Here is an 11,338-nt window from a genome sequence, read left to right as displayed (position 1 = left end):
AGGAACCTGCCCGCACTAGGCGTGCAGCCCTGGAAGGAGAACCCTTGGTGGTGTTCAGGCCTCACCTAGGATATCAGGGCAGCTGGGGACCCTCCGGGGTCCTCCTTCTGAGCTGGGGCTCAGGGCTGCTCTGCCTGTTCCTACTGCAGGAGGTGACAAAGGCATCGGACGGCAGCCTCCTGGGGGACCTCGGGCACACGCCACTTAGCAAGAAGGAGGGTGTCAAGTGGCAGAGGCCAAGGCTCAGCCGCCAGGCTTTGATGAGATGCTGCCTGGTCAAGTGGATCCTGTCCAGCACAGCCCCACAGGGTTCAGGTAGGGCCAGGATGGGCTGTGGTCAAGGGTGGGGGTGGGGAGATCTGTTCTGAGCACTGTCCTTTCTGAGGGCTCAAAGGCCAGCCTGGGACCCCAGCCTGGGCCACACCGCCCCTGTCTCTATCGAAGGTGTGTTTTCACTCACTCACACCCTTCCCCATTCACTGAGTGCCTGCTTCACACAGGCCACTGAGCTCCCGGTGGGACCCACAGAGCATGGGTGCAGAGAGCTGGGACCACACTGGGGTTTTCCAGTTGGCTAGGAAGACAGAGCCAGGCTGCAGAGTCCGACACACCAGGCTCCACCCTGCCCACTGTTCACGCCCTGAGTAAGCCGGGGGACCTCCTTCATCCTTTCTAAGCCCTCCGTGAGAAGGCAGGCTGGAACCTGTCCACAGGGCACATTTGAAGAAGGGAAATAATGTGTGCAGTGCCTGGTGATGAGGAGACCCTGCCCTCAGCCCCTACTTGGTCCTGTTCAGTGCACCCCAAGGATTGGTGCCGGCTCTTCGTCTTGGCCTGCGTTCTGGTGTGTTAACGAGAGAACTGGCAGGAATCACTGCCCTGGGCTCGCCGTGGGTGATATTTGGTGCTTGCCGGGTGTGACAGGGCCACAATCTCACACACACATGCAGACACCTCCCACTCACACCTATGCACACACGCCGGTGCCTCTACCACACATGAGCTTGCACACTCACCACGCACACATAGGTAGGCATACCATACACACTTGCATACTCACATACACACACACCACATGCAGGCACACACGCACCACGCACACTCATGCAGGCACACACACACACCATGCACACACACGCCACGCACACTCATGCAGGCACACACACACACCACGCACACTCATGCAGGCACACACGCACCACGCACACTCATGCAGGCACACACACACACCATGCACACACACGCCACGCACACTCATGCAGGCACACACACACACCACGCACACTCATGCAGATGCACACGCACCACGCACACTCATGCAGGCACACACACACACCACGCACACTCATGCAGGCACACACACGCACCACGCACACTCATGCAGGCACACACACACCACGCACACCACATGCAGGCACACACACGTACCACGCACACTCATGCAGACGCACACACACCACGCACACTCACGGGATCACACAGGTGAGCATGGTGCGTATGAGAGTCTGCCTCTGACTTTAAGGAAAAGGTGCCGACTTGCCTTTAACAGCTGCATCTGGTTTGCTGTCTTGGACCCTCTCTAGCTGTGTGATTTCCAGGAAACCTTGGTCCCCTGACCAGGGGATGGGCACAATAGGGGTCCCAGCCTCCCAGGCTTGATGGGGGTCATGCATAGAGGTGATCACCTGAGGGGTCTGGGCAAACAGCAGGTACCGTGGCTGACAGCCACAGCCAGGGGTCCACGCCTGTGCACAAAGGGACTGGCTGCTACGCACCAGATCCCTGTCCTTTACCCACAAACACCGCTCCATGGTGCTCCCAGCACGATTCCAGCCCCCTCCCTTTTGCCACCACCACCTCTGCTTCCCCACAGAGCCCCTACCCATCTATGATGCTGTCACCTTGGCTGACACTTGTTCCCAACCCCTTTCCATGGAAGCGCTGGCACCTGTGAAGGCATGGGTGAGGTCCACGTGCACCCCAACTTCTCGGGGATGGGGCTGGTAGGTTTTGCAGGCAGCAGAAACTTGATGAGTTGACTAGAAGCACATGCACATAGCTCGACCGGGAAGGACCACCTTCAGGGCACTGTCCGTTCCGCATCAGAATGAAAATGCGTCTGTTCTCCCTTAGGGTGGGGACGAGAGCACGGTGGCCATTGCATGTGCTGGGGGCTCAGGTCCACTCTGACAGGCACAGCTTCATGTCGTGCGAGACTCAGATTTCCTCCACTTCAGTCTTCCGGGGTTTTCTTGGTGGCAACGAGTATTTAAGGGGTACTGCAGTGGAACCCTCCCTCCATCCCTCAGGTCCTGCAGATGCTCTGCCTCATCCTCCCGTCTCTGTCTCTGGCAGGCAGAGATGGCTCGGGACGGTCTGGGGCTGGTGTGCACCCTTTGCCAAAGCTTTCTGCACACCCGTGACAGCAGCAGCTGTTCTGAGTGGGGTGGACGGGGAGGAAGGCGAGACAGGGGCTGGCTTGGCGTGTTCAAGTCAGGGCTGGGGGGGACCATCCCTGCATGCCCCACCTTACCTCAGGGCAGCTTCCTAGAGGGCAGGGCCTTTCCACACCCAGCTGTCAGGACACGTTTGCCGAACAACTTGTCAAAGACACACAGGCGACAGGGCCAGGGCACCAGTGATGGGTTCGCTCCCGTGCGTGGACGCGTTTACCGGACCTTGTGCAGGGACTGGGAGCAGATGTGAGTGACACGTCCAAGAGCCTGTTTGATTGTGCAGGGAGCAGTGTGAAGCTCATCTCCCTGGTGTGCCAAAGCGTCCATGGCAGCTCGGGGAGGTCACATGACCCAGCAGGTGGCACAAGAAGCGGGGGTTGGGGCAGGGGGGGCTCGGGCCCGGAGCTCCACGGTGCCCACCTGACGAGCGTCTTTGGTGGGAGCTGAGGGAGGAGGGAGCCCAGGGACCTCACAGAGGGAGGAGCCAGGACTGCGATGTGACCTTTGTCTCCCTTGGCCATAGCTCCTGCGTCTCCTATCTTCAGTCCAACATGTCCAGCGTGTGTCCCGCAAGGAGGGCGGGCTGGTGTGGTCACACTGAGGCCTTTGTGCGCGTGTGAAGTGCTGCGCCGTGTGCAGACGAGGCATCCCCACTCTTTGGGAGCCTGCACAGGCTCTGGGTGCAAAGAACAATGGAGCCCATTCAGTGTAGCCCCGCGGCATGCTCTGCGAGGCCCAGCATGGTGTCCTGAGCCTTGGGGTCCTGTGGGAGGCGGGCGGCCCAGACACTGTGCCCTTGTACTGGGGCTTTTCCATTTGGCAGAAGTGGGGCCAGAGACACAAGTTGGTAACAGCTGGGAGTGAAAGCCAAGATCCAGCTTGGGCGAGGTAGAACGTTGGCAAAGAGCGGGCAGGAACCAGGGGCCTGGAGACACTGGGCAAGGGCTGGAGCATCTGTGGCTGGGCCCTGAGTGGCCCCTCCTGGGTGTGAAGACCCCAGGATGGAGTCAGGAGGTGGCCAACAGCGGGGCCTCTAAGAGGGGAGCCCAGGAGACTCAGAGCACAGGCAGCCTGGCCCCACTCTACCCAGGAGATGCCCCCCGTCCTCAGCCTACAAGCTCCTTGGACCCTCCTCCATTATCCGAAAGCTGGGACTCTGGCCTGCCCTGCGTGTCTCCCCCGCATCTGAAGTCCCTCCCTGCAGGACGCCTCTCCAGAGGCATGGCCAGTGCCACACTGGACAGACCTGTTTCTCAAGCCTGGTGCCCACAAGGGCTGTGGGACTTGGGTTTCTTCAACTGGAATGATAATGTCACCCACAAATAACCTGGGGTCCCGGCTGCAGACAACTGAAACCAGGCAGGCGGGTTTAAGTGGAGGCGTCTGCTCCAGGCCTCAGGAAGTTCACAGAAACTCCGGAGGACTAGAGAACGAGGTCTGAATGGGATGAAGCCAGGGCCCCACCTACCGCCTTGGGAGATGCCTGGCATCCTGGACCACTCTGGCAGGAACGCTCTAGCAGCTGCTGCACCCTTCTGTGTGACACGGTGCAGCCATTTCTCATACACACACACAAACACACACACGCACACACACAAGCGCACACATGCACACACATATACACACACGCACACACACATACACGCACACACACAAGCACACACACAGCACACACACATACACACACATGCACACACAAGCACACATGTGCACACACATACATGCACACGCAAGCACACACATGCACACACACGCACACGCAAGCACACACAAATCACGTGCACACACGCACACACAACCACACGCACACGCAAACCACACACGTGCGCACACACACAAAGCACACACATGCACATACATGCACACACACAGCACACGCACGCACACACATGCACACATGCACACACACGCACACACACGCACACACACGTGTGCACACACGTGCACACACACATGACCCCACACACGAGCAGACACACACACGTACACACACAGAGCACGCACATGTACACACACAGAGCACACACACATGCACACACACACACGTGCACGTACACACACGCACACACATGCCCCTCCCCCAGAGAGAAGACCCACATCCTCCTCAGCCGCCCGTGCGTCCCAGGGAGACGCTCATTCTCCCCTGGGTTCAAGGGTAACCCCACGTAAAATCATCACCACCACCAGGGCTCCTGGTAAAAAGGGGTAGCAGAAAGGTATGGGAACAAAAAGTGAATTAACTCGTCTCTAATACGTAAAGATCTATAAACATAATTTTCGTGTATTTGAAGATACAAGATACAATTGACGTCATGAGGCATCGAGATACATGACATCAAAGTGAGATGTCAGATGGGTGCAAATTGTCAAGGGTTTCTGAAAATTAACCCCTTTCCATGGGTTGTAGTGTGACATCTGTGGCCATCTTTAATCCACCGCAAGGGCCTTGGCTGAGTCCGGGGTGGAGTGATCCAAACCCCCATTCCTGAGGGATCTGAGTCATTGGTGGTCCTGCCTCAGTGGGGTTGCTAGAAGCCCCCACTGACTTTCATCACTGTAACTGGCAGTGTTGCTGGCTCCCTGGAGAATTCACTGGACTTGAGGTAGAGTCCTCCCTGCTCCCCTTGACAACAGGGTCATTCGCTGACTGATGGCCCTTGATGCCAGTTGGTCTGAGTGGTGTGAGGGACCCAGCATGGCCAAGCGGCCGTCCCCGCTTGCAGTTCAGCAGAGCCCATGCCGCCTCCTGCAGGGGACACATTCTCCCACGGGAATCTGAAGCCTCTAATCCAGAGCCTGGAGTATTGGAGACGAGCAGCAGAGGTGCGGTGAGCGGGCCTGGATGAGGGAGGGGCCTTTGCGCGCTTTCCCGGTCTCTGAGCTTGCTCTTCTGACGCGGGGAGAAGCAGCACATCCAGCAGGGTCACCGGCGCCGGACAGGGCAGCCCTGGAACCCGCAATTGGTGCCAGAGCCAGCCTTCAGTGGGTCTCGTCACTGTTCCGTGAGGCTGGCTGCTTCTGGGGTGGGCACAGGACGGGGACAGGAGCCTGTGAACCCTGGCCTTTGACCACACTGCTCTGCTCCACGGTGAAACGAGTCTGTTGCTCAGGATCTATGGCGCGGGGGCGCCGTGATGGGGGGAGGTGCTGGCAGCACCAGGGCAGGCCAGAGGGAAAGTCACACCCAGAGTGACCGTCACTCCCCCGAGGATAATGGGAGCCCCGGAGTGATGGCAGGGACGGGGTCGCAGAGCGGCTGACCTGCCACCCGGTGGCCGGCTGGGCACTGAACGGCAGCTGCAGCCTGATCAGCCCAGGGAGAAGTTCTTTCATTGAACCGGTGGTTCTCAAGCAAACGCCAGAGGGGCCGGGAACAGAGGCTGTGAGGTGCACAGAGGGGACCACTGGCCCACCTGATCGTCCAACCGTCCAGCGTCTCCTCGGCCCTAGCGCCCCTGAGGGCACCTGTGAAGCACTTGCTGTCCCACTCTGGGTGGTTCCTCCACAGGCCTCCCAGCCCTTACTCCCCCGACCCTGGCCCTCCACCTCCCTGACCCCTGAACTAATGGTTAACAGCCATCCATGATCAATGTAAACCTGTGCCTCGGGCCCTCTCTTCTTCAGACAACGTGGGCAACACACGTACCAGGAAGATGTCCCTTCTCCACGTCCTTCCCCTAGGTGGGCCTCAGTGTCACCTGGAGTTGGTGCCAACATTTCTTGCAGCTCTGTCTATAAGTCACCTCTGAATGTTTTTCCTCCTCAGACGGCCTTGGAGACCATGGCAGGCGGGCGGGCTATGGGGAAAGCCACAAAGCAGCAGGCATTGTGGGAGTTGCAAGCCCCGCAGGTACAGCCTCCCTGCGCCCTCCAGACCCGCCCTGCCTCAGGCCCCGTCCACGGCACCTGGGCATGACGACAGAGCACTGTGTGCACATGCAGATACCAGGGGGTTGGGCGAGAGGTTGATACTTGGCTCCTGGTGGGCGGTTCGGGGCTCATGGCCACCTGGTGGGTCTGTCTCTGTCTGTCCCACCATCAGGCGGTCCACCCCCACAGCAGCCCAGCAGTGGGCAGTTAGCTGAATGCCAACAGGAGAGACCTTTGACATTGCTGAAAACCCAACAGACCACAGATTTCCCCTCTGGGGGCCTGCCACGGCCCCGCAGAGCGTCCCAACTTGCCTTAGACTCATCGTGTGTCATTAAATGTGCTGGGTCATTAGGCCCAAGGGGCAGCGCTGCTTGTGCTTGGCCTGCACCTGTGGCACAGCCTCTGAGCGGCACATTTAACTGCAGTGCACAGGAGGCCCGCCGGGCACTGCACCTTCCTTTACGGGCGGGCGTGCGAGGCGCAGCAGCTCGTCTTTCCCTCCGCAAGGGATCCCTTGGCTTGCCTGAACTTGCATATAACAGAAACCCCAAGTAACAGTGGCTTGGTCGAGACAGGTGCATCAGCTCCTACATGGGAAATAAGGGGCAAGGCAGTGGCTGGTGCTAGTTTGGCAGCTGGGGGACGTCAGTGTCAGTGTCTTTGGTTCTTCTACCGTTTCCCTCGCTGTGGCAAGGTGGTTGCTTTGCAGCCCACACAGCCTCATTTCAGGCAACAGGAAGGAGAACCAGGTGGAAGGGGAGAGTGGTGGTCCCCATGGCAGGAAGGCAGCACTCACAGAAGTCTCTGGAAGATGGACGCTTCCATCCCACTGGCCGGAGCTAAGCTGCCCTGGCTGCGAGGAAGGCAGGGGAATGTGGAATTCTCAGCTGGGTGCGTTTCCATCTCCGACAGCATCTGAACCCTGTTGGTGAAACTCAGAAAGAATGAATACAGAGCTGGCATTCTCAGCCACACGGAGCTTGCAGGGTTGTTTTCATGACTGAAGGCACTCACTGGCACCCAGAAAGACCTTAGCGAGCTGCCTGGCTGTGATCGCTTTTATTTATCGCTAGGTGCTCAAAAACGTGGAGGGCAGGGGGCTGGTCAGCTCCAGTCATGAATTCGGCTCTCCCTTCTCCTCCTCAGCAGCGGAACCCTTCCCACTTCCCCCTCTGCACTTCAGAGAGGCACAGCAGGGCTGAGGGACAAGGCCGGTGGATGGAGGTCAGAGGTCAAGAGACAGCCTAAGGCTAGGGCCCTACCAATACCCCCGTTCTGCTCAGAGCCCCTGGCCCCGAGCCTCCTAGGGAGGGACTGTGTGGGCGCAGGCTGCTCCCTTTCTGGCTGCAGAGAAGCCCTGGAGCCTGGGTGAGGCCCCTCTGCAGTGAGATCACAGCCTCAGCTGATAATCACACTAGTGTCACCTCCTCAGTTGGTGCTCGGCGCTCAGGAGTGATGCCCCATCCCCACGCCTCCCAGCCCAAGAAGCCGCAGGGGCCTTTCTGCCTCCAGGAACAGTGAGCTCCGGGGGCCTGGAGGCTGAGGCCAGGCACCAGGTGAAGGGGCAGGCCTGGGGCAGGGGCAGGGGCAGGGGCAGGGGCTACTTGAGGAGGCCGACCCAAGGCAGGGGGGCTGAGTGCACTCTGGCTGCCCCGGGGCTCTGGGCTGAAGGGCAGGCAGTCCCTGGAAAGGCTGGGAGAGCCAGAGGCAGGGACAGAGAGTAGAGGAGAGAAGGACAGGCCTGGAGAGCCCAAGACACTGGGAACAAGCCGAGACCAGGAGGAGAGACACTGCGTTTGAGACAGAGACAGACAGACTAGGAGAGGGGAGTCCTGGAGAAAGAAAGGTGCTGAGTGTCAGGCTGAGGAGAGGCTGGCAGAGGAGGTTGGGGAGCAGCCTTGTGGGGGCACCGCCTGCACAGTGGCAGGCAGGGCAGAGCTGAGGGCAGGAGCCGGGCGGATCAAGCCAGGCCTAAGGATGGCAGGGTGCAGCCCTGGCCCGAGGCTCCAGGAGTGCCAGCATGGCTGTGGGAAGCACCTGGCAGGCACCATCAGCGTCGTCTTCCGCTTCATCTCTGGGAACCTGGCTCAAGGTGAGGGCTGCTTTGGTGGGGCTGGGACAGGGCTGCAGAAGGGGCAGCTTTGGGCTGAGGACTGGGCCTGCCTTGTCTGGAGGTGACGGGGGCAGGGGTGGGCAGTGGCCCTGGGAGCAGGACCACAAAGAACTGCAGCCTCTGCAGCCAACACGACAGTGAATGCCAAGCCTGGGATCCCCAACTCGTGGGCTCAGAGAGGGAGAGCAGATGGGGAGGGGCCGGCTTCTCCGTGGGGTACACAGACTCAGGCCCAGCCTGGGCTGGGAGGGAGTGGGGCAGCTCTCAGGCCAGCCCTCCTCCTGTGCACACCGACTCCACTGCCCAGGCCGTCCTCACTGGAGACCGTCTCTTCTTCCATCAAAGGCAGAAGTGGTGTCTGTGATGAGGATTGACAAAAATGGGCAAGTGTGTATTGAGACCTCAATATAGAAAGTTCTCAATTAATGACAGCCACCTCCCAAAACCTGTGAAACCCAAGCAACCTGGAGGCCTTGGCAGGGATGTAGGGGGCTCCCCGAGTCTGCGCTTGTGGGCCCAGGCCCATGGGAAGCCCCGGAGGCGGGTGATCCACAGCCCGCCAGTCCCACTCCCGGTTTCGGCTCTACCTCCTCGGCCTGCGCCCGGGGCTGAGCAGGACCAAGACCAAGGCTCTGCCTTGGGGACCACGAAGCAGGCACAGGGGTGGTGTCCTGCATGGGGGGACCTGGCATTTGCTGGGAAGGACACGGGGGAAGGGTTGATATCAGGAGCTTCAGATCCCGAAAGGAGTGACCATCAGCCGCTTGGAGTGCTGAGCAAGTGCTGCGGGAACGTGGAGGAAAGCAGGCTAAAGAAGTCAAGTGATTTCCAAAGAGAGATAAAATCAAGTCCCTAAAACAAAGACGAGCTGGCGTAGACATGTGACGCGTACATCCCAGGACCTGGTGCTGCCAGAAGATGCTGCTCCACGCTGGGAGGTTACCTGCAGCCGCCGGCAGGGCTGGGCTGCCTCAGCCGCTCCAGGGACGAGGGGCTCGTCCGCCCCTGTTGTCCCTGCCTTGTCCTGAGTGCCTCGCACAGAGCATGGCACACGAAATACCTGTCGAATTCATGCATGACATTTTGAGAAGCATGCAAACGTAAGACGGAGCACACACTCACGCACACACCCAAACCGGTAGCATAACAGAGGCGTGGAGAGCGGTAGATAGCACAGAGTCTGCAGGAGGAAGGCAGACCCTGCTGTGCAGAGGCTGTGTGGAGCGGGGGGCTCAGTCTAACCCCAGGTGGCAAGTTGGGTAGGGACTTGGAGAGCCCAGGGTTCCTGGGCCTTCCAGTTTTTCAAGACAGGGGATACTGTGGCTGCCTGTGCTGTCCCTTCGCAGTGCCCCAGGCTCCTGAGCCTTCCCTTCCTCAGGAAGTTTTTTTGGGGAAGGAGGAACTTTGAAGATAGTGGACCCTGGGCTGCTTCTGTGTGAGGTGAGACACGGGCGGGCCAGGCCCGGGGGAGAGGAATGTGCCCGGGGTCACTGAGCCACTGGGCACGAGCCTCTGAGCTGGGCGCTCCTCCTCGCTCCTCCTGGCTAGTGACCCCGAGCATTCCTCCTGCCTGCTCTTGGCCTGGCTCCTCATCTTCACTGGGGGGCTACGGTGACAGTGCCTCCTCCGCTGGGTGGCCCAGAAGGCCGGTTTATGGCCATGGTGGTGCCATAAGCAAGAGTCTGTATTGCCGAGAGCTCCGGGTGCCCGTGTCTTGCCTTTGTCCTGCCTCACAGGTGCCCGGGCTCCTGGTGCTCCCTCTGGCTCCCTCCGCGACGCCATCTGTCTCAGTCCATGTTCCTTGTCTTCCTTGGGGAGAGTGAGACATAAGCCTTGTACTGGATTAGGAGGCCAGGAGGGCTGTTCCCAAGGTAGTCACTGAGCCCCAGCTCAGAACAAGGGAGGGAGGGCAAGAGCAGTGGGTGAGCCTCTGCCCGGGGCCCCAGGTGCCTCTCCTGGCACCGAGGGCTGGGGCTTGCTGGTCGTCCTCTGAGCTCCTCCCAGCTCTGGCGATGCCGGTTCTGGGATCCTCAGCAAGCTGGGGAGGTGCTCCCTGGGAGCCGGGGTGAGGAGGCTGAGAGCTGGCTGGGTGTGGACCCGGAGGCGCAGTGGAGAATGGGGTGGGTGCCGCTGAAAACACCACTGTCTGCTGCCAAGGTGTGGACCCACGTGGAGGGAACCTGAGGCGCTGCAGCCTCTGACCCTCGGTCCACTCGCTGGGGCCGCCGCTCTTCCCTGCCATTTGCATTCAATTTTCTGCAGGTCCTGTGGTCGCTTTTCAGGTGTCAGCAAGTACTCAGGGAATCCCTTCCAACCCGGCACCCTCCTTTGCTTCGGGACTCCCTCCTGCCACTCACCGCAGCCTGGCGGCTTGGGGAGGAGGAGGCAGGGTGTGGTGAGCTGTGGGTGGGTCTCGGAGTCTCTGTGCCCTTCCCAGGCCTGCCCAAGGTCGCCACCGCTCAGCGGCCCCTGCCACCCCTCGGCCTGTCTCCCAGGTGCTGAGGCTGCTCCTCTTCAGTGGTCCTTCTTGTGGGGAGGATGGGACTTTGAAGACGGATTTCCCGGGAGCATCTCCTCCGGCTCCATGATGGCCTCTGGGTGGGTGCCCAGTTCACTGTCCTCACCTTGACAGCCGCCGGCCAGTGTAGCCAGTCACCACCCGACCTCCTCCAGGGGCAGATCAGACCCAACTGGCCCCGCATCCCCCAGACTCCAGGGGCACATTCAGATCACCACGGGCTTCTCAGAAGTCCCTGAATTGGAGGGAGGAGGGGACTGAAGCCCCCAGGGTGGGAGAAGAAGGAAACACCTGCAGCACCCCACCCAGCCTTCCCTAGGCCCTGTCCTCCCCGCACCCCACCCTCTCCTCCCTGCCCACCCAGCCTTCCCTAGGCCC

General features: G+C 60.2%; 1 protein-coding gene across 2 annotated transcripts in view; it reads left to right on the top strand.

The window, feature by feature from the left end:
• KCNIP3 (Kv channel interacting protein 3, calsenilin) overlaps window positions 1-11,338 on the top strand; it is a 113,976-nt gene that overhangs the window by 13,058 nt on the left and 89,580 nt on the right. For both annotated transcript variants that reach the window (XM_011969658.1, XM_011969659.1), the window contains exon 2: window positions 150-315. In XM_011969658.1, the coding sequence (XP_011825048.1) occupies window positions 150-315 (166 nt within the window). The remainder of the gene's footprint in view (window positions 1-149; window positions 316-11,338) is intronic.

Source organism: Mandrillus leucophaeus, unplaced genomic scaffold, assembly GCF_000951045.1.
Source record: "Mandrillus leucophaeus isolate KB7577 unplaced genomic scaffold, Mleu.le_1.0 Scaffold9, whole genome shotgun sequence".
NCBI classification, from domain to species: Eukaryota; Metazoa; Chordata; class Mammalia; order Primates; family Cercopithecidae; genus Mandrillus; species Mandrillus leucophaeus.
The sequence above is the reverse complement of the archived record's forward strand: the minus strand, read 5'-3'. Positions and strand labels throughout refer to the sequence as shown.